Genomic DNA, 24,729 nt, shown 5'->3' on the forward strand with positions numbered 1-24,729 from the left:
AATGTGTCACTAGTTCTTGGTGATGCTTGCAACCACCATGGATATTTTCTACTTTATACTCCTTTACATTGATTATATCTTGCTCATTATTCATGTAAGTTCTTATATGTGTTACCCTTTTTGATTTTTCCAGTGGTAATTACCATATTTCAGTGTTCTTGCTCCTTTTTTGCTGTTGTGATTTCATTTCAATCTCCTAATATTTTTTAATCTTTCTTGTAAAGTTTCTTATATTTCTTATATGATTTCTTAGACTTCTTACTCTCTTAACTCAAGTTCATATTTATAAAACAACAGTCTTTAAAAAATGACCAAAATATGTAGTCTTTTTAATTAAGCAAATAAATGTGTAAAATTTGCCTTAAAAAGCAAAATTGTATTGAATTCTTACAAATATCTCTATTTTCAAGTTCAAAAGAGATAACCTCCAGTTGCATTTGCATGACTTTAACTTTGTTTTCAAAATGTTTAAGTTCACTAAATGACAGAGATGCATTTCATTTTTTCTGAAAGTTACTAGCAAGACTGTATTATTACCTTTTTTGCTTATTTATTGGATATATGGGTCATATGAAAATTATTCTTGGTTAAACCTTGAGAAAACATGGAAAAAAAAGATGATTATATTTAAGGAGAAAGAAAAGAAAGAAGGATAAAAATGGATGTAATTTTCTCTTTCTCTTTTCTAGCCTTAGGAAAAGATAAGGATTTCACGGATGAATCAGAGCATGCTAATTATGACCGATCTCGCCTCATTAAAGACTTTGTTCCTAAAAATAATTCTGAACCCAAGCCCAGATTGCCTAAGGTAATGCAAACTCAACATTCTATAAGTCATTGAAGTCTCTAACATCTAAATCCATACAGTTCTTTTCAATTTCAGTTGATATTTCCTGGAGAGAATGAGGCTGCACAGGACTCAAAACTGAAAAGTTATGTGTAGACATCATATCCATTTATATTATCGACAGAATTTTATAAACATTCTAAAGCATAAAATTATTCAGTAATTTTTTAGAGGTTTAGTCCATCCTCTTTCCTGTTTTTTGAAAGAAACCATGGTTTAATGAGAGCATGAATTTTACTATCAAGTGGGCCAATATTTGAATTGCAGTTCCAATACTTATAGTTGTGGTAACTTGAGCAAGTCAATCAAACTCACTTAGACTTGTTTTCATCATTTGTAAAATTAGAATCACTGTCAGCTTGACAAATTTTTTGTTTTTCTTCAAGTTTTGTTGAGATATAATTGACACAGCAGTTTATAAGTGTAAGGTATACAGTATAATTATTTGACTTACATACATCATGAAATGATTACCAGAATAAGTTGAGTAAACATTCATCATCTCATATAGATGCAAAATCAAAGAGACAGATATATATTTCTTATAATAAGAACTCTTAGAATTTACTCTTAACAACTTTCATATACAGCATGCAGCAGTGTTCATTATATTTATCATGTTGTATAGTCCATGGGGTCTCAAAGAGTTGGACACACTTGAGTGACTTTCACTTTCATTTTTCACCATATAAAGATATAATGTAGTTATTGACTCTATTCCCCACACTGTGTATTTCATACCCATGACTCAGTTACTTTGAAACTTGAAGTTTGTACCTTTTAATCTCCCTTACTTCTTTCCTCCCTTCCTCCCCCCTACCCCCCGGCAATCACCTGTTCACTTGTCTGTCCTCCCTGTCTATAATTCTGTTTTATATTTATCCTTTTATTTTGTTTTTTAGATTCAACATGTAAGTGAAATCATACAGTGTTTTACTTTCTTTCTCTGCCTGATTTACTTCAGTAAGCATAATGCTCTCTAGGTCTCTAGGTCCTTCTGTGTTGTCACAAATGGGAATATTTTATTTTTAATGGCTGAGTAATATTCCATATGGGCTTCCCTGGTGGCCCAGAAGTAAAGAATCTGCCTGCCAGGGCAAGAGATGTGGGTTCAGTCCCTCAGTTGAGAAGATCCCCTGGAGAACCTTTTTAGTTTGTTGACAGTTTCTTTCACTGTGCAAAGGATTTTTAATGTAATGTAGTCCCATTTGTTTATTTTTGCTTTTGTTTCCCTTGTCTAAGGAGAAATATATAGAAAATATCATTGGGATTAATGTCAAAGAGCATGCTGCCCATATTATCTCCTAGAAGTTTTATGCTTTGGGTTTGCATTTGCATCTTTTAATCCATTCCTAATTTACTTTTGTGAATGGTGTGAGAAAGTAGTCCAGTTTGATCTATTTGTATGTAGCTGTTTGTTTTTTCCGACATCATTTATTGAAGAGACTGTCTTTCCCATTGTATGTTGTTGCCTCCTTTGTCACAGATTCATTGTTTTGTTCCATTGATATCTGTGTTTGTTTTTGTGCCAGTAGCATGTGGTTTTGATTACTTTAACTTGTAGTATAGTATGAAATCACAAAGCATGATTCCTCTAGGTTTGTTCTTCTTTCTCAAGATTGTTTTGGCTATTTGGGGGTCTTTTGTGTTTCCATACAAATTTTAGAATTATTTGTTTTAGTTCTGTGAAAACTGCCATTGGTATTTTGATAGCGATTGTGTTGAATCTGTGGAAAACCTTGGGTAGTATGATCGTTTTAACATTATTAATTCTTTCAGTCCATAAGTATGGTATTAACATATATTTTCATCTGTTTATCTGGTCTTTAGTTACTTTCATCAGTGTCAGTTTTGCAAGTATGTCTTTTACCTCCTTAGATAGTCTTATTCCTAGATGTTTTATTTTTTTTGATGCAACTGCAAATATGATTTTTAAAAAAATTTCTGTTTCTAGTAGTTTCTTTGTTGTTAGTATATATAAATACAACATATTCCTGTACATTAATTTGAAGCCTACAGCTTTACAAAATTTCATATCATCTGCAAATATTGACAGTTTTATTTCTTCCTTTCCATTTTGGATACTTTGTGCTTATTTTTATTGTCTGATTGTTGTGGCTAGAACTTCCAATACTGTGTTAAATAAAAGTGGTGAGAATGATCAGCCTTCTCTTGTCCCTGAACAAATGCTTTCAGCTTTCCACTGTTGAGTATGATGTTAACTGTGGATTTGTCATATATGTTGAAATATGTTCTCTCTATACTCATTTTGATGGGAGTTTTTATCATAAATGGATGTTGAATTTTGTCAAATAACTTTTTCTGCATCTATGGAGCTGATTATATAACCCTTATTTTTCAGTTTGTTAATGTGGTGTATCACACTGATTTGCAGATTTTGAAACATTATGAAAGGTTTCCATAACAACTTGGATGTTGAGAATACTGTGTTGAAACTATAATTCATCAACAAATCACTGGGTTGGGGTTCAGTTTTAAAATCTCTGGTTCCAGCAATCCCACCACCCCTCAAAATTCTTCTGTGGGTTCTTCAAAGTATCTGAATAACGTCATCCAGCACCAAATACCATCATCCCCTTTTGATGCTTTCCAAGACAAATATTGACTCAGTCCAAGTTCACTTCATGTTTTCCTAAACTGCTTATTGATTAAAGTGGGAATACTTTAGTAAAAGAAATCTGGATGTTAACATAAGAAATGACTTAGCTTTTAGTTGTCACTGCATGGACAATAACCAATAATCATTTCCTTGAAAATATCTTTTTCTGTGATATTTGATTTGGTTTGACCTGGATTAATTTTACAAATCCCTTCATTCGTCACCATCAGTGTGTTAGTGACAAAATATGGCACAATTTAAATCTTACTGTTATAATGATTCTGAACTGTAATAAGTAGACACAGAAATAAATATTTGTGCCAGGTTTATTCATTCATCTTTGGTTTGATTTTGTTAAGTAAGGATACTATTTTGTGCTGATATTTCTTAGATTGTCTTCATAAATCGGTAGTTTATCTCCAGATGTTTACTTCATTTGCCTCTCTATGTACTATCTGATCGGCCCTGTGGATGTTTTGAGAGTTGAGTGGCTCAGTGGTAAAGAATCCACTTGTCAATGCAGGAGACACAGGTTCAACCTCTGGGTTGGGAGGATTCCCTGGAGAAGGAAATGGCAACCCACTCTAGTATTCTTGCCTGGGAAATCCCCTGGACAGGGGAGTTTGGTGGGCTACAGTCCATGGGGTCACAAAGAGTTGGACATGATTTAGCAACTGAACAATAACAAACAAAAACTATCTCTAAAGCATTGTTCCAAGAGATTTGAGCCTGAGAGAAGCCATAAGAAAAATTGAGGAAAAGCAGATATTTTACCTTAAGATACTTTTAGCACCAATGAGCAGGAACACAAACATGATATGCTTCAAATAATTAAAAAATGAATTAAGATTAAATAAAATTTGTGTTATCTGTGTCTTTAAAAATTAGCACATGCCACCATGTTTTCTTCCCTTTATGATTTCAGTCTCTTTTCATTCTAACGCTTTCCTTCCCTCTCTTTGGGCTTCCCTGGTAGCTCAGTCAGTAAAGAATCTGCCTACAGCGCAGGAAACCCAGGTTCGATCCCTGGATCGGGAAGATCCACTGGAGAAGGAAAAGGCAAATCACTCCAGTATTCTTGCCTGGAAAATCCCAAGGACAGAGGAGCCTGGTGGGATATAGTCCATGGGCTTGCAAGAGTTGGACACGACAGCAACTAAACCACCACCGCCAATGATACCTTCCACTCCATTTCTGCTCAACAGTCACCAATTACCAAATCTCTAGACTAGACTTGAACTTTAGAATATTCAAGTTAAGAAGAAATAATTATACTTGCATGCATCTTTTGGTTTTTTGACAACAAAATAAGAGAATGGTGTGTGATGATGGTAATATACCACAGTCGTCCAGTCCAGTAATCCTAACCTAAAGTCCTGTTAGTTCTATTACACTTCTATTCAAATTTGAAAATCACCTGGAGGTTTTTGGATTCACTCTTCTATCTTCTATGAAAATATGTCCACTTTCATCCATTTTATAGGTTAAAGTGCAGCACAAATCCAACTTCAAAAAGTAGTTCTATTCCAAAAGAAGAAAAAAGATGTTTAAAATACATCTAGCTAGGCTACTTGCTTGCAAAGCTTATCTATAAATGAAAGGCAAAATAATCTTCTTAGGTGTATTCTTTATGTACATTTATCAGAGAGAACCTCAAAAAAGCAATGACCTATATATCTATTGTTTGAACAAGTATCTGAATAACCTTAGTTTATAACTATGCTGTTGTTGTTCAGTTCTGCTGTTGTTTGCTCAGTCATGTCCAGCTCTTTGTGACCCCAAGGACTGCAGCATGCCAGACTTCACTGTCCTTCAGTATTTACCAGGAGTTTGGTCCAACTCATGTTCATTGAGTTGATAGTACCACCCAACCATCTCATCCTCTGCCATCCCCTTCTTCTTTTGCCTTCAGTCTTTCCCAGCATCAGGGTCTTTTCCAATGAGTCAGCACTTTGCATCAGGTGGCCAAAGTATTGGAGCTTCAGCTTCAGCATCAGTCCTTCCAATGAATATTCAGGACTGATTTCCTTTAGGACTGACTGGTTGGATCTCCTTGCAGTCTGGACTCTCAAGACTCCAGCACTACAGTTTGAAGGCGTCAATTCTTCGGCACTCAGCCTTTTTTATTTTTCAGCTCTCACATCCATACATGACTACTGGAAAAACAATAGCTTTGACTATACAGACCCTTGTAGGCAAAGTGATGTCTCTGCTTTTTAATATGCTGTCTAGGTTTCATTGCTTTTATTCCAAGGAGCAAATGTCTTTTAACCTCCTCTTTAACCTTGAACAAGAGGCTCTTTAAGTCTTCTTCACTTTCTGCCATAAGGGTGGTGTCATTTGCATATCTGAGGTTACTGATATTTCATCCCATCATTAAATGATATGCATATATATGTGTGTACCTGTATGTACATATATTTTAAGTTGGTTCTTAGGAAATTGACAACATCCATTCACTTGTGACCCACAAATTAGCAACTTTCATATGGTTCAAATTAGCACATATTAATCTTTATGTATCTAGTTGTATGGCTGAAGATCTGTGCATTATGTTATTTGCTTGGGATAACTGTACTGGTTGCAACCTGTCCTATGCATTTTATACAGTGTAACTGATATTTTATTTCTTCATAAAAGTTATTCAATTACACTTTTAGAGATGATAAAAGAAGTTTATAAAAGTCAGCAGAAAGGGAACAAAGATTCACAGAGGAAAATGACTCCTAATGTAAACTACATTGCAAATCATGACAAGTGTTAGATTACAGAAAACAAATAGAAATTTCTAAGAAGATTGCCATTAGCTATAAAAACTAGGTTCTAGGAAATAACTCCAAATGTGTTAAAGTGGTGTCTTACATTTAATTTATGAGGAAGTCCTGTTGAGTTTATCAATAGTAAAAACAAATAAATAAATATAGAAATCCACCTGATTAGTTTACTGGTTATTGTATAGGTAGACTATACATCTGCTTGAGAATTTGTTTTGTCAACCATTGTGCAAACATTTCCTGAATGATCTTGAGTCAGTGTGGTGAATTTTGCTTTGACCATAAATCCACTGCTTCTGATAATTTTGTGAGTCAAATATATTTGTAAGATACTATAGTTTGCTCTAGAATTATCTTCAGTAAAATGAATTATTTCTTTAGAATGTTTTCTTCAAGTTATTAACTTTAGGCACATATCATTTACACTAAAATTCCTTAATATTTCAGAGATTAAACTTGTGATACTGATATCTAATATGATAAAATGATATTGATAAGTTAATGGGACATATTTATTATTTATTTTTAACCTCCTAGGAGCAGAGTTTGACGCCACAGGACAGAGGACAGAGAAAGATGGCAAACATGGACAGGTCTTGCTGTCCCTTTAGTGGGATGCAGTTCAGGAGTTGGGCATGCATATAAATGGAGAAAGCTAAGAGGCTTTAGAAATTAGAGATGATACTGGATATGAGATAAGTCTAGATTTATCTAGCCTCAAGCTTTATAATAAAAGCTGTATTTAAATATCTCTGGGGCATTGCAGTAGATAGAAAATTGGCCACAGCCCTTCCCTCTTCCCTATACCTACAATATTTTCAATGGAACTTTGCAGGTTCTCCCATCCAACAGGTACACTCTTATTGGACTGGCCTTGGGCTTTGATCAATAGATTGCCTGCAGAAGTGACAATGTCCCAGTGCTGAACCTTGAACTTGAAAGATCTTGCACTCCCATTATTCCTCTTGGGACTCTGCCTCCATCATAGGAATGTGAGAGCCATCCTGCAAGAGGATAATAAGGACTGAAGCCTAGTGAGTCCAGTTGTCCCAGCTGACACAGAGATGTGAAAGAATCCAGCTAGAACCCACAGAAGGTCTAGCTGAGACCAGGAGAACTGCACAACTGGGCCCAGCCTGCTCACAGATTCCTGAGCTAAATAAAAATTATTTGGGGATGGTTTATTTCTCCACAATACACATTGGAGCCATAAATGTTAGAGGGTAGCATATTTGCTGACACCAGTGATAGTAAATGTAAAGTAAATTCTTTCTCACTGGAAAGGGAACATTTGCAAAATTGTCCCTGAGTTTTCCACACATACCCATGTTATCCATTTAATTTCTATAGAGCCCAAGTATATCTTAATGTCATAACCTAAATCACGAGAAATCTAGGGATCTAACATTTTCTTAAATTATCTTTTTTTAATAAAACTCTATTTACAAAAGTAGTTTTTTTATACCTTTGAATCAGTGCAGAATTCCAAGATTACCTTCCATTAAACCATATGTGTATTGTTAGCAGTATTCCAAACACCCATTAAAATTGGTGAAGAACTAGCTTTTTTAAAGGCAAGTTTATTTCCTTTCGAACATTTTGACAAAAAGACTCTGTCACACATGTGTAGACAAGAAAATTGAGGGAGAAAATTAATAATATAATGTGAGAAAAGGAGCAATTCTATGGATTTATAGACTGGAGCACCTGGGCAGACTGCAAGCAAAGTTTTAGAGGAGAGAGGGATTCTTTTTAAGATGATTTCGGTAAATATTTCCTATCTCTCTCATTAGTATAGAGAGAACTATGAATAACACATGCCGATAAGGTCCGATAACCAACTGGATGGTTCTGAGAAACAAAATCCCTTTCTCCATCAAGGAATCGTATACTTCATACCAGCTGAGGCTTCTAGATGTGGACAGTTTACTGAGAATGTCTGTGATTAACCTAGGTTACAAGGAATGAAGCTGTGAAGCAGAATCAGTGGCCTGTGTACTAGACATTAATGAAGAGTTTACTGCTGCTACTGTCCCTCAGGATCCCAAAAATAACTATAGATGTTGCTAATAATATCTGAGAATATAAATCTATATTTCAAATTATAGTGACTCCCCCCCTTAAGGGACTTTGGGTATCATATCAGACAGGAAAGGGGTTATAGACCAGGAAAATCCTGATATGAATATTTTAGCAGTTCATTAAATTTGAATCACAAGGCCATTCAGTTTGACTGTGTCTACTTTCATTGGCAGATGATGTTCATCTTTACCTAAATTGGTAACAGAAATAATTTTCTAAGGCTGGAGAAGCACAGATGATATAATGGTGATGGTGCAGGCAGATGGTCTCTATGGTCTTCTACAGTGTACCTTTCCTGTGGACATTGGCAGTTGTTTGATTCAATTCAATGGTTCTTTGTCTTCAAATAATGTATAGGTGTTAATATTCTGAATTTGCATACTTTGCCCCAGTAATTATAAGATAATATTAATTTAAAATACAAGGTAAATGACTAAACTTGACCCAGTATGGTTGCTTCAGCTGACGAGTATATGTGAAATTAAATACTAATTATTTGCATTTATTGAGATAGTTTCTAAAAAAAATGCTAATATTTCCCTAACTTAGGACCTGAGATAATACTTGTTTATATTTAATAATTTCATTGTGGGAAACTGTACCCTAAATATTTAATTTTTATGTAAACCATGGGACATGCAGGAAGTCATTTTGGTTTCTTAATGTTTTTGCCGGTATTTTAAATTTATCTTCTTCCCTAGTTTTAAAAAGACTCCTTTTTAAGCAGTCTAACAAATACCTGATCTTGTCTGCAGACTCTGATACTGAGGAGAGCATTATCTTCCCTGTGGCCATAGAAGGCACGTCCCTCAATTGTGCTGTTTAATCACTTACCTTGACCCTCAGAAGCCCTCATCAGAAAATGATGAGGGTGTGTTCTGTACTTGCTAATTGCTAGTGTATAGTTTCCCTAAGATTTAGCATAAGGTTTTCTAGAACCCCTCCACATTATCTATGAGTTGTTTAAACCCAAATGTGTTCATGTGTTCGTGTATGTATTGTGATAAAAGTAGCATTTCAAATTGTAAAGACATCAATCTTTTTAAAAATGTGCAAATGTTCTCACAGTAACTGATCAGTAATTTGGAAGAGGTTATGGCAACCCACTCCAGTGTTCTTGCCTGGAGAACCCCATGGACAGAGGAGCCTGGTGGGCTTCAGTCCATAGTGAAAGTGAAGTCGCTCAGTCGTGTCCGACTCTTTGCGACCCCGTGGACTGTAGCCCACCAGGCTCATTCGTCCAAGGGATTCTCCAGACAAGAATACTGGAGTGGATTGCCATTTCCTTCTCCAGGGGATCTTCCCGACCCAGGGATCGAACCCAGGTCTCCCTCATTGCAGGCAGATGCTTTAACCTCTGAGCCACCAGGGAAGCCCAAACGCTGCATGCACCCAACGTGGGGCTCGAACCTGTGAACCTGGGATTAAGCGTCCCATGTTCTACCGACTGAGCTAGCTGGGCGCCTAAGAATACTGGAGTGAGTTGCCATTCCCTTCTCCAGGAGATCTTCCCGACACAGGGGATCGAATCCAGGTCTGCCATATTGTAGCCTGATGCTTTACCACCTGCGCCACCAGGGAAGTCACAGTCCATAGGGTAGTCTAGAATCAGACACGACTTAGTACTCACGCAAAATGTTTTCAGGTGCCTACCTCACATCTTACACCAAAATGAAGAGCTAAATAGTTAATCAATTCAAAATTATATGTGTAAAAATAAAACAAGCATTTTTTTTCTAATCACAGACTGGAAAAATGGTTTCTCTAAAGGGATTTTCTTCACAAGCAACAAAATTAATCATGGAAATCTTGATGGAGTAAACTAGATACTTACTAGTATAAAAATTACAATAGCGTTAAGAAGAAAGACATAAACTTAAGATTCTACATATAGAGTATACTAGAATATACCAAAGGTTGGTTAATATTCTTAATCTACAAAGACATCATAGTAATATAATTGATAAATGCACAAGTAAAAAAATAATTAAAAAACAATAGTTTTAACATGTAAAGTGATTAACAGAACTAGTAATGGCAGAAATACAAAAGTAAACAATTTTTAAACCAAATAATTATAATTATATATATACAATTATGTATAATTATAATTTTAAAAATAAAACTCAGAATTGATACTATAAACTGTCACTTTTACTTTTTGTTGGTAGATATGTGTATTGATCCAAATCTTCTGGAAAGTAATTTGACAATAAGGATTAAAAACCTTAAAATAATCTTTCCTTTGACTCACTTCTAGGAACTTATTCAGAGAATGTAATTAGATGTTAGCCCAAATAATTGTTTAAAGATGTTTCTCACACTGTAATTTGTAAGGGAATTGTGGGGGAGGGAATATAAAGCACTTAAATGTTCAAGAGTAAAAAATGAAATTAAAAGTAGTAATGTCTTTAAATAAGGTGATATTCTATTGAAAAATAAGTCCCCAATTATTTAAGGATGATGTGAAATGATCACAGTGTGTAACTATGTAATAAGAAAATGGTTTTAAAAAATAATATATGCAGTTTGATACCATCTATATAAAAATAATATAGCTCTTTTTCATAAATAAAATTATTAGCATTGTGTACAAAAAATTAAACTGGTCAAATTCACATGACTTAAAGTTTATTTCACATATTCTTATATGTAAGCTGTTAAGTATTACACTACTATAATTCCTATTTTAAAAAATCTCACACAGCTAGTAAATGGGCATATGCAGAATTTAAAATAAGATGGTTCTGTTTTATACAACTGCTTTTCCACTTTGCTATACTGGTGAGATAAGAGCAATTCAGGACTTCAGCTTTTTAGTATGTTAACTATCATTAAATAGCATTTTAGATTTTCCCCTAGGATGTACTCATCACTTACACATCAGAAGTGCTCTCTCTCTCTATGTACATATATATACATATATATATATATAATCTAATTTAATTCTCATAATAAGGAAAGTAAGTAGTAGTAGTTTTACTGGTAAAGAAAATAAGATTTAAAGAGGTACGCTTTTGTCCAGCCTCTGAACTCAGCAGGAACAGAATTGGATTGTAGCATGTTTCTTTATCCTTAGTATTCTGTGCTTTTCTGACTTCAGCTTAGTAGTTAACTATAATAAACATACTCATATATTAATCATATATTTCAAAAATCCTAAAATGTCGCTCTGAAGTAGATAGTTCTGTATTTTAATATTGTGTGGCTAACCCTCTACATCCCAGGAGTGGACTGACCTATTTGTAATTTACTCTTGTATCAACAAAATAAAAATTTACAGGGAGTTTGTTACAGACTTAATATTTCTAGCAAAAGAGCCACAGAGGAGGATGTGTATACTCCTTGGGGTTACATAATAATCAGCGATCTAAATGTTTTCAAATGCATCTGCCACACAGTACGGGAACTACCCTTGTAAATCAGGGGAAAAATAAACTCCACAAAACTCTACTCCTCCACAAAAGCCCCTACAGCTATGTCCAGAGCAGGACGCTAGATCAAGAGACGTTTAATTATGGGAGTAGATTTAGGTGAGGGGTGGCTTTGTTGGGATTGTTGTTTTTTTGTTCCCTTAAAAGACTATATGGGGAAAATGTGCCTGTTTAGGAAGTCGTCTTATTTCATAAGCGATACAAGAAAACAAACAAAATGCCATAGATGTTTTCTCTCTCCTGGAACGAATGTCTTGGTAATTAGACACAGAACAGGCTTCCTCAATCACCAGCTTACTGGTTGTCCCCACGAGTATTTAGCTCATCTTGGGAGATCTCCTAAGCCTCCCTGGAGGACTTTAGCTCTAAAATGAAAGCTGCAATAACTTGTCTGCAGAATCTTATATACATTTATGGGATGTGAAAGCAAATTTAATAAATTAATGTGTGGGCACACCAGTTAAATGGTGCAGATAATTCTTCTGCTTGATATTTATATAATCAGTCAATGATAGGCTCACATCAAACTCTTTCTCTACCTGCTGAGATGCGAGGACAGTCAGTGAAATCAAATCAAAACTAATGCTATTTGAACACAGCTGAAGTCAAGTCTACTTCATTAATCTCCTAACTTGAGGCTCTCCAGGTTGTGTGTGTAGCAGAAGGAATGCTGGACTGGGAATTGGAACATTAATAAAAATAACATTAAGTAATTATAACAGCTAACATCTATTAAGGATCCTTCAGAGATTTTGTTGATGACCCACATCCATTTATATTTGCAACTCTTAAAAAGTTGGGTATATTTTTACCCCTTTTTCAGGGGTGAGGAAATGGAAGTTGGGAATGGCCAAGTATCCAGTCGGCAGGAAGTCTGTAGAGACCACTCACCGCCAGGCTCTGTGCTGTGCTGAACAACATACTGGAGGTGTGCACAAGGGCCTGTAGAACCCGTGAGACAAGTCCATCAGGTAGTTAGAGAACATGTTCACCTCACTCAGGAATTCTCATGTTCACTAGGGACCATGGATGTCATGCTTTTGTCAATGTTTTCTGCTTAAGAAGAAACTATAAAATTGAGGTTCCTATGCTCAAATCCTAATAAACCATGAAATACTCACCCAGTTTCTGCTGCTCAAAGCCCTTCACTGCCCCATGCCCTTTGCCTCCATTACTCCTTCCTGCCACCAAATGCGTCATCAAAATATGACCCTTCTGAGCCACTATCACTATTTTAAAAGGGAAGAAAATATCAACAAAATTAAGTATTCTTGTGTTTATTAAACAACTTCTGAAACTTGTAGAATTTAAAAAAATTGTCTTGTGATTGTTGACTTCTTTGCAAGCTGCAATTCAAGATTCCAGGTGAGGATCCCAGTCATGGAGACCTGCATGATTTTATTAACCCCTTGATGACATAGACAGTGTAGACATAGGGATTACAGTAATCTTCCATTTGTTGTTTAAAGGTTACAAACTCTTGTGTGACGTTAAAATGTTCTATTATGTGGGATTAACTAGAAAATCCATTTTTAGCATGCTGATTAATTCAGGGCCATATCCATTAAGTGGCTGATTCTTAGTGCAGTGTCTTGTCAGTCTCAATTACAAGCTATCCTATGGAGGTTTTCTTGACAGAAATAAATATAACCTTCTGTTGCATTTTATCCTGTCAGTGTTAATCACAGAAGGGCAAAGTTGTTCAATTCTATTTATTCGTTTATAATTTTTTTTAGGTAACAATTACTTCTGTTGTTTTCAGTTTACAATCACACTTCATCATTTTCATCCCAGAGCCAATATAATACAATATCAAGTAACAGATACAGGATTTTTCAAAAACTACAAATAGTTCTGTTGTAACTTTCTCTAGTGAAAAAGAGAATGTGGCCATTTACATGAACTGGAAAAAAGTATATAGGCAACCTCACTCAGCTATCAAAAAAACATTACCTATAAAAAAAAAGTTCAACAATAAAAAATTTTTGTTTGTCAGACCACTATTATTCAGGCTGAAACATACCTCCCACCTTTTATGTTAATCTGCCCAACTAATTCAAATAACCTAAGAATATGCAGTAGATCATTAAAAATTGACAGTAAAATCATCAAAATGTCACTGACATTATATAACTAAATGCCATTTAGATGAATCATACGTAGACACTATTAAACAATGACACACGAAGGCAGCCCCCTACTCCACCCCATAACCACTCCCCCTTAAAATAAAGTAATAAAAAAATATAGAAGTTCTTATAAAGAGATGATGTATTATCTTTTTTCCCCTTTTTAATCATTATTCAGACTCAGGCATTTAAAGAGTTGTCTAAAAACCCTCCAGTCAAATGCTTTGTGCAGCGTTCAATATGTAACACTCTAGCTAATGGAAAAAGCAGGAGGTGGAAGGGAGAACTTTCTGTTGTCAAGCTGAAGAGTGCTTCAAAGAAGATTGTCATTTGAAACTCTGTTGTCAGCAATGAAGGATTCCAAATGCAGCTGAACCCAGAACTCTGACTGTGGTATGTTTAAATAAGTATATCAATCTAGGAATTCTATTTTACTTTTCTGTTTCCTTAAAAATATGTAAGAAGCCAACTAAGAATTATAGACATTGATTTCAGAATTGGAGATGAGTATATCTGTTCTTTCAAATACTAGAAATGTATTTTTAAAAATAAGAAATATATGATCTAAATGGATACATTTTAAGCATCAGTGTTTATCTCATGTAACAGATGCTGCTTCTCTGAAGTTTTGACTATTTTTAAATGCATTTGATTTTTGGTTTCAATGAAATAGGTATTCACAAGTTCTACTCTAAAATTTGTTCTTGATTCAAAATATTTATAAAGTATAATTACTTACAAAAGTATGTCTTTTTAAGATGTTCTTAAATTATTTTTATACAAGATATTTTAGTTAATAATATGTCAAAGTCGAATGAGTAAAAAAATCTTAATTTAAAGAAGCATGTCTTGTAACATTAAATGTTAAACAAGTGACACAACTATGAAATTAATTTTGTTTTAAACTAGGGAGCAAAATGTTTTTCAACCTACTGTATTTTCTCATGCATTTAAAGGTGATAAAATTAATTTTGTCCCATTCTGAAGGCTTTCATTTCTTTGTTTAAAATTGTCAGCTACTTCCCTTTGGAGATCAGAGGTTCAACTTCTAAATCTGCATTCAAGGTTAGATCATCTAAAATAGATCATCACTGATATGTAAATAAGTGTTCTTTTCAAAAAATAAACACTTAAAAGATTCATTTTATAGTATATGAAATATAAAAATAATTGGGCAGGAAAAGTATGCTAAAATGTATTCTCTGTCAATTATTCCCATTAAGATTATATTTAAACCTCATATGTTAAAAAACAAATGTCTATTTCATTGAGAACTCAGTAGAAAAACCATAGTCTACCCCATCATAATCTGCTTAGAAAGGATTGGCTTTTGGTTTTCATTATAAAAACCAGAAAACCTTTGATTTTGGCAAATAAAAATGGGTGGAAAGAGAATAATATGATAGTCTTTAAAAACAGCACTTAGTATAATATAGTGCCTATTACATTACAGAAATTCAGTCAGTATTTTGTTTCTCTCTTCCTTTTGGTTCCTTTTTGACTTTTACAAAGAATACTTACAGTTGCTTCATTATCTTTATTCTTTTTATGGATATATGTCTTATTCTATGGTATTCAGAATCACGCTTAATCCAGTGATAGCAGGTCAGGTAATTCAAGTGTTTTGAATCCAATCTGAAGTTCCACCTTCAGTGATTTATTTTCTATCATCTTTGCAATTCCACTGATACTGTGTTACTCAGTGAACCAGCTCCATTTCATAGGACATTCCAAATGTAAAAAAATAATTCCCCTTAAATAAAATAACTAAAGTCACTAATGGAAAAATTCACCTCAAAGACCAAGTGTTTGATACATTATTCTGAACAATTCATTGTATGAACCATCTTGAGAAAAGTAGGAAATATGTTCTTCCATAATTGTACCTGATTTTAACTGAATTAGTACTCAGCCATCAGTAGGAAAGTAGCTTTACATTTGAGGACTTTTTTCAGAGAAGAATATGTGCTGCATAATTTTACTTGATTTTATAAGAATTATGTGTATTTTATAACCTTAAAAGCAAAATTATAAGGAAAACTTCACTAATTGTCAGGTTAAAATATTAAAAAAAATATCTTTCAGCATTTTTTTGTCAATAAATGAGATGACATTTGGTGATATTGAAGTTTCAAATTGCAGAAGGAAACGACAACACACTCCAGTATTCTTGCCTGGGAAATCCCATGGACAGAGGAGCCTGGCGGGCTATAGTTCATAGGGTTGCAAAGAGTCAGACACGCTTGAGCACATACACACACACACAGAGGTTCAGATTTCACATTGTAAGAAATTTTAGCTGTGGCAACTTTCAAACAAAATGTTTCTTTTTCTAAACAGATATCTTGCAACAGTGGTTGTCAGGCTGGAAACATGAAAATCACCTGTAGGGCTTGTTAAAAAAACAGGTGACAGAACTCTACACCAGAGCTTCTGATAACAATAATTCTAGTTGAGGCCAGATAATTTGTTTTCCTAAGAAATTCTCAGATGATGTTGATGTTGCTGGTACTGGTACCACATTTGAGAACCATTCCCTGACATCTTCCCTTAATATCTCCAGTGTACTCTATATTTTGAGAGCCTGCCATATGCCAGACCTTATAAGTCTGGATATTTCTTGATGAATAAAACAGGCAGAATCCCTACCCTTGCAAAGCCTGTAGATGCCTAATGGAGGAGTCAGAAAATAGATAATAAACTAACAAGTTAAATAACTACTTACAAGTTGTCATTAAGTGGGTCATTAAATAGTGGAAGAGGAGCTACACAGGGCAATCAGGGAGGATTAACCTCTCAGAAGGTATTAATGCCAAGAACTGAAAGATGAGAAGGAGGCATTCCAGGCAGAGAGGTGCCTCTTATGAGGTCCCTGGGATGGGAAAGAGCTTGGTGTGTTTGAGAAACTGATATATAGCCTGTGTGGCAAGAATACAGAGACTGAACACCAGGATGGCTGAAACGAGAGGAGAGAGACAGGTAAGCAAGCACACCATTACAGGGGCCCCTAAGCCGGGGAGTCTGGATTTCATTCTAAGTTCAAAGAGTTTTCAACAGATGTCTGTTTTCCTAAGATCACTCTATATGAGAATGGGCATAGAGTGATGAGAGTAAGGTGGTGTTAGAGCAGTTCAGTTGAAAGATGATGGTGGTGTAGCCAGGAGTGCTGGCAGTTGGGCTAGATACATGAGTTTCCAACATCAGAATGTATGTATATGTATAACCATAGAGATGATAGTTATTAAAAAAATCACAGTGATGTTGGTTCTAGTGACATGGAAACATGTCAAAGCGGGAAAGAAGAAAACTGGTTTGAAAGCAAAATTATACTTGCATGTATGTAAAAAGAGTCTTCAAGTATCATACTGGGATTATAGGTGAGTTTTTAGTCCCTTTATTTTTTATACAATAAAAATGCATATTATTATAGAATCTCTAAATTCACATGTATCATTGAAAAGAAAACTCTGTGACTTTGAGAAGGCAACCACAGGTTGAATGACTGAGTCATGTGTGTGTGTGTATGTGTGCACATACATATACACTCCAAGCATTATACAAAATATAGTGGCTACAAAATGAATAAAGTATAGTTCCAGTCATCAAAAGGCTTGTAGTTAGTTGGGAAAGATAAAAATAGGAACATAAGTGCAACTCTGATGGAAATGTTAGGGTGCATGAGTATCATCCTTTCTGTTCCTTGACAGCCTTTTCAGATACCAGTTTCTCCCAACACAATCAGAACCAACACCCTAATGGGTCTTGAATAACTCCCCCCACTTCCATGACCTGTGCCTTTACATGCAGAGTTTTCTCCCCTTTCTTCTGTTCATTTTTCAGGAATCAAATCACATACCACTTTTACAAGACTATATTTAGAGCAATTTTAGATTTACAACAAAATTAAAAGGAAGGGACAGAAATTTCCTATATCTCCCTACCCTCACACATGCGTAGTCTTCCTCATTACACCGCATCACTCACTAGAATGGTACATTTTTCACTAATGATAAACCTACATTGACACTTCATAATCATCCAAAGTGCACAGTTTACCTTAGGGTTAACTCTTAGTATTGTACATTCTATGGGTTGAATAAATGTATGATGATGTATATACATCATTATAATAACATACAGAGCATTTTCACTGTTCTAAAAATCCCCTGTGCTCTGACTGTTTCTCTCTACCTTACTCCAGCCCCTTGCCAGCAACCACTTTTCTTTTATTAGTATTTCTGTTGTTTCCATAGTTTTGTCTTCTCCAGAATGTCACATAGTTGGGAATCATACAGCATATAGCCTTTCCAGATTGTTTTGTTTTACTGAGCAATATCCATTTAAGATTCCTCTAGCGGTCCATGGGGTCGCAAAGAGTCGGACACGACTGAGCGACTAAACTGAACTGATGTCTTTTCATAGCTTTATAATCTACTTACTTTTAGTGCTGGATATTATTCCATTGTCTGGCTGTGCCACAGTTTATCCATTGACCTGCTGAAGGACAGCTTGGTTGCTTCCAAGCTTGAGCAATTATTCATAAAGCTGCTGTGAACATGCACATTCAGATTTTTGTGTGTACATAGATTTTCAACTCTTTTGGGTAAATACCTAGGAACACAATTTCTGAATCATATAGTAAGAGTATGTTTAGTTTTATAACAAACTCCCAAATTGTCTTCCAAAGTAGCTATACCATTTTGCATTTTCACCAGCAATGAGTGAGAATTCCTGTTGCTCCACATCCTCACCAGCATTTATGGTTATTAGTGTACTAGATTTTGGCCATTTTAATATATTTGTAATGGTATCTCACTATTGTTTTCATTTGCATTTCTCTGATAGCATACAGTGTGGAACATCTTTTCATATACTTATTTACCATCTTCTTTGAAGAGGTGTATTTTCAGTAATCACATGCCATTTGTAACTGATTTTTTTATATTGAGTTTTAGGATTTCTTTGTTTACTTAGGATAACAGTTCTTTATCAGATATGTCTTTTGAAAATATTTTCTGTTAGTCTATGCCTTGTCTTCTAATTCTCTTGATATTGTCTATTTCCAGAGCAGAATTTTAATCAAGTCTAGGTATACATTATTTCTTTCAGGGATCATGACTTTGGTGTTGTATCTAAAACACCATCACTATATGAGAGATCATCTAGGTTTCCTTCATGTTATCTTCTAGCAATTTTATAGTTTTATATTTTACGTTTAAGTCTGTGATCCATTTTGAACTATTTTCATGAAGAGTGTAGTCCATCTAGATTAGTTGTTTTGTCCTGTTTTGCATTTGACTGTCTACTTGTTTTAGCACCATTTTTTAAAGAGAAGACTTTTCCTTCCTTCTCCAGACAGTCACTTTATCTTTCTTCTCAGCTCTTGCACTCACCCCTCGTATAGCCCAAATCACACCAAATTGTAATTAACTTGTCCTATCTGTCTACTTGACTAAATTACTCTCTCAAGGATGGGGATCATGGTCTATTTTTCTTTGTAATTACATCAGCACCTTGCACAAAGCCTGCCTTATAACAGGAACACACAATAAACTTGTTAAATAAGTGAGCATGAAGAAGAATATTAGGAAAACATTAGAATTTTAAGTGGAATAGAGTTATGATTGTGGCCTTAAGAGTTAAGATAAAGTTTATGAAAAAGTAGAAAATCAAGCCTATCTTTGAATTTGGATAAAAGTTTTGAGTAATTTTACTTCTAGGATTTATATGAATAAACCAATTAGAGAGGTTAATAGAGATGTATGAACAGGGATATTCACTGAATCATGATGAATCATACCAAAGAATAATTTAGCAAATATAGCCAAAATATTCTTCAATGAATCATTACCACTCACAATAATTGTTAGTTGCTCAGTTGTGTCCTGGCTTCTCTGTCTATGGAATTCTCCAGGCAAGAATATTGCAATGGGTTGCCATTCCCTTCTCCAGGTGATCTTCCTGACCCAGGGATTGAACTTGGATCTCCTGCACTGCAGGCAGATTCTTTATCCTCTGAGTCATCAGGAAAGCCTATTCTTTACTAGAATAGGCTAGAAGAATAGGCCTATTCTTTACTGGAAGGTAAATAAATGAAAGAACTGTAAAACTGAACACTGTTTGGGTATTTAGCAGTGCAATAGGACATGGCCACCTTGCATATTATATATCATAGAAGTGTATGTGCATCACACATACAGTTGCATCCATATCTGTGGGTCGAGAGAGGAGAGAATGAAAGATAACTCTGAATTTGAAACAGCGGTCACCTCTGAGCAGCACTTAACTTTGTCTTCATTTTGTAGCAAGCATGCAGATTATTGGGAAAATGAAAGCAGACTTGGAAAAAATTAAAAGTGCCATTGGAGCAGACGAAGGCTGGGACATGAACAAAAGTAGGGTCTAGACTAGCTCATGTATAGGGTCTAGACTAGCTCATGTATGTGCAGTGGCCAAGATAAGAGACACGCATAGCTATAGCACAGAGTGTAGGAGAAAGGGCCTGTGCAAAGACTACAGGTAAGGAGGCAATATGGATTTATATAACAAGTCTTATTCAAGAGCCTTTGTTGCCTCATACCCATAAATGCAAGCGTTTGTGATGTCATATAGATTTACAAAACACATCTACACACAGAGTGGATTAATTGATTAACTGAGCATTCAAACAAATGGACTTTATATTGTCACCTAACTGGACAGCACATGTAACTCCTTATGTAAATGACTATGGACATTTCAATTTATGTAATAAGCTCCTCAGTTTGATTCTGAAGGGCAGGTATGGCATTGGAGGATCTCTCGTGTAGGGATGTTGGTCTTTTATATACTTGATGAAGTGAGGTGAAGTGAAATGAAGTTGCTCAGTGTGTCCGACTCTTTGCGACCTCATGGACTGAGCCTCAGTCCATGGGATTTTCTAGGCAAGAATACTGGAGTGGGTTGCCATTTCCTTCTCCAGGGGATCTTCCTGACCCATGGACTGGACCCGAGTATCCCACATTGTAGGCAGATGCTCTTACCATTTGAGCTACCAGGGAAGCCCCGTATATACTTGATAGTAATACTAAAAATAAAAACTGAAAATAGTAACAGTAATTGTAAAAGTAACAAATAATATGTGCTAAAGAGTACATGGGACTCTACATAATAAGCATATGTGAAATCGGTATGATTCTTATCACTTTATATATATGCATCTTAACTATATAATAGTTTAGAACTTAGCTCCTGAGTTTAAGACACATGAATTTGGATTTGGTGCTGCCTTTTGCATGCTGTGTTGGAAAAGCTGTTTAAAATTTCTTTGACTCAGATTTCCTCTCTGTAAAATAAGGTGGGAGAGCAGTAACAGTCAATGATACCTACTTCATAGGATATTTATAAGGAACCAATGAATGGATATTCATATGAAATTTAGAATTATGCTGGTGCATAGTGATTTATCAATCAGACAGAGTATTCATATTATTATTGATGGGAAAACCGAAGATGTGCGAGATCAAATCACTGTTTCAAGGATTCACAGTCATAGTGGGTGACAAGGTTGACTTTATCCCTTTCGTGGTCTTATTCTGTGCGGAGAAAGGGAGTTAGATTGAGATTAAGGAAAAAAAAAATCTAAGAGGAGGAGCGGGTACTCAGAGGCTTTAGGACTGTAGGAGAAATAAAATAAACTAAGGAAAAATGCTCCAGAAGAAGAGCTTTGTCTAATGTACAGTGTGATATGCAATCTCTCATTTTCTTCTACAGTATGTGACAAATTTCTACCTTGTTTACTAATTGTCTCCACAAATGGGATTTTGTGGGGGAGGGAGAGAAGTAAAGAACAAGATGATAAGTTCTTAAATGTTGTGTTACATGTTTATAACCTAAGGAAAAAAGTAGACCTTGAATGTTGAATCTGGAAAACTAGTCTCTCTCTACACCACTGAACAAGTCGGAATGAATCATGAGAACTTCATGGGGATTATGCTTGTGACTTGGGATCAATTTTATAGAATACTTACCAGTCTGTTTTTTACCTTTTATTTTCCCACCTAACAAGAGATGGGTTATATGCGTGTTAGTCACTCAGTCATGTCCAACTCTTTGCGACCCCATGGACTATAGCTCACCAGGCTCCTGTCCATGGAATTCTCCAGGCAATAATACTAGAGTGGGTTCTCATTTCCTTCTCCAGGAGATCTTCCCAACCCAGGGATTGAATCCAGGTCTCCTGCGCTCCAGGCAGATTTTTTACTGATTGAGCTACCAGGGTAGCCTACGTGTGTGTGTATATATGTGTGTATATACATACACATATAAATGTGTAAACTTTCCTACTTAGAAATTATCTGACTTCAGATATATTCATATATGTTCAGTTCAGTTCGGTTCAGTGGCTCAGTCATGTCCAACTCTACAATCCCATGGACTGCAAAATGCCAGGCTTCCCTGTCCATTACCAACTCCTGGAGTTTTCTCAAACTCATGTCCATTGAGTTAGTGATGCCATCCAACCAACTCATCCTCTGTCATCCCCTTCTCCTCCCACCTTCAACCTTTCCCAGTATCAGGGTCTTTTCAAATGAGTCAGTTCTTTGCATCAGGTGGCCAAAGTATTGGAGTTTCAGCTTCAGCATCAATCCTTCCAATGAATATTCAGGACTGTATATGTATATAAGTAAAATTCACATATGCATATACCTGAGTTCCATTTTGTGTTTATTTCATTTATTGTCTCAAACATTTAACTGCCTTTAAAAAAATAAACACTTATATCAATAAAGCAAATGTAGTTTAGGAAACATATTTTGTTACAAAATCATGAGCGGGATTAAATGGTTAGAAGAGAATGTTTTTATAGTTCTTAGGTAGAGGTTTCTGGACTGACATTATCTATACCTGCTTTTCTTAGTGATATCACTGCTTTGGAAAGAAGTGTTTTAAAAACCTGTACAAACTTTCCAAGGTGCTCAAAATACTTATGTGCTTATAGATACAGATTTTCTTTAGTCCTTCTTAGATAAGCTATTCTTCCTTTGGTAACAAGGAGACATTCAAGATTCTGCCTTCAAACGATTTCTCCTCCTGACATGAGATCATAGAGTTTAGCAGATGCTACTGGCATTTTTGACACTGAAATAAAATGTTTTGCCATTAGTGAATAAAAAACAGCCATCTGTAAAAAGAAAGGGATCCTGGGGCAGGGACAAAGATTAAAAAAACTACTACTCTTATATAACCTGGAACTTGGGATCTGTCATCTTTGTTTGACAGGGTCTTAAAGTGGTCCTGGGTCAAAACCGGCAGACAAGAGGGGAGGCTTTTAGTGGAAAAAATAGCATCATCTAGCCATTTGTTAAATACGGTTGTTAAGAATCATCTCCGATGCTGTGTACTTTTTGTTATCATTACTTAATGCAGTTGCCACTGCCCTGCAGACGCCGACCTGATTCGCAGGGACTCTTTCATGACTCATAATTGTTTGGCTTTTAAAGTCTCCAAAAAGTCAGTCACAACAATCCTTTATCCCACACACCATTTCGTTCTTTATTCCTAAATCATGGTGGTTCTTAAGAGCAGAAGGTTAAAAAACATCAAAACTATAGCTCTTCAAAACCCTGCCTGTGTGAAACTTGGATTATTTAGGCTGTTTAAACTTATTTGTTGTGAGTCAGGAGATATTCTGCCTTAAAGTGACAGAAACTTTATAAAATTTATGATTTATTCTGCCTTCCTGTTGTTGCTGTTGTTCAGTCAGTAAGTACTGTCCTATTCTTTGTGACCCTATGGACTGCAGCATGCCAGGTTTCCCTGTCTTTCACCGTCTCCTGGAATTTGCTCAAACTCATGTTCACTGAGTTGCTGATGCCATCCAACCATATCATCCTCTGTCTTCCCCTTTTCCTCCTGCCCTTAATCTTTCCCAGCATCAGGGTTTTTTCCAATGAGCTGGCTCTTCACACCAGGTGGCCGAAGTATTGGAGCTTCAGCTTCAGCATCAGTCCTTCCAATGAATATTCTGAGTTGACTTACTTTAGGATTGATTGGTTTGATCTCCTTGCTGTCCAAGGGGCTCACAATGGTTGTCTTCCTCCATACATATAATTTGTTCCTGAGCATCTCCTCTCTATTGTAAGGGAATTATGGAAATGGTAGAACAGAGTTAACACACAGCTGGGGATTTTTGTAACACTGTTATGATTTTAAAGGTCATATATAAGTGTTGAGAATGAATTAATGAATGGACTTGCTAAGTCTCCTATCTGATCTGTCTAGTTCATTTATACCCACAATATAGGAGACATTAGACTAAGTACCATAGAGACGTTGTAAAGAACAAAGATGTGGTCTCTGTCTTCCTGCAGTCGACATGTATAAGCAGTGGTGGCAAAGAGCTCAAAATAATTATTTTTGCTGATTTCCATGGTGAAAAAGCAGCAAGCTCCCAGCGGCCTATTTCAGACTGTCAGTGAGGTCAACTAGTTCATAAAGTTTCCCCAAATTTAAAAGTTGGCTCTTGTGAGTAGGTACTGCTGCTGTCGCTACTTCAGTCGCATCCGACTCTGTGCGACCCCATAGACGGCAGCCCACCAGTCTCCTCTGTCCCTGGGATTCTCCAGGCAAGAATACTGGAGTGGGTTGCCATTTCCTTCTCCAGTGCATGCATGCACGCTAAGTCACTTCAGTCGGTACTGGTGGGTGAGAAGCGAGGGAAAGATCTCAGTGTAGGGAGGGTGTGCAAAAAATGGAGGTAGTGTGTCAAAAGACTTCATTACCAGACCATAAGATGTCTCAGAACAGAAGTAACTGTTCTTTATTCTCCCTCACCGGTTTGTTTTTCCTTTTGACTATGAAA

The 24,729-nt window shown here is 35.7% G+C and overlaps 1 protein-coding gene across 3 annotated transcripts in view; it reads left to right on the forward strand.

The window, feature by feature from the left end:
- The window catches only part of ANO3 (anoctamin 3), a 426,465-nt gene that overhangs the window by 241,809 nt on the left and 159,927 nt on the right, over window positions 1-24,729 (forward strand). For 2 of the 3 annotated variants that reach the window (XM_070472963.1, XM_070472964.1), the window contains exon 4: window positions 690-808. In XM_070472963.1, the coding sequence (XP_070329064.1) occupies window positions 690-808 (119 nt within the window). Of the gene's footprint in view, window positions 1-689; window positions 809-14,068; window positions 14,280-24,729 lie in introns of those variants that run through there. The other variant, XM_070472965.1, reaches the window with a different exon arrangement.

The sequence above is a fragment of the Odocoileus virginianus genome, chromosome 10, assembly GCF_023699985.2.
Source record: "Odocoileus virginianus isolate 20LAN1187 ecotype Illinois chromosome 10, Ovbor_1.2, whole genome shotgun sequence".
In the NCBI taxonomy this organism is placed as follows: Eukaryota; Metazoa; Chordata; class Mammalia; order Artiodactyla; family Cervidae; genus Odocoileus; species Odocoileus virginianus.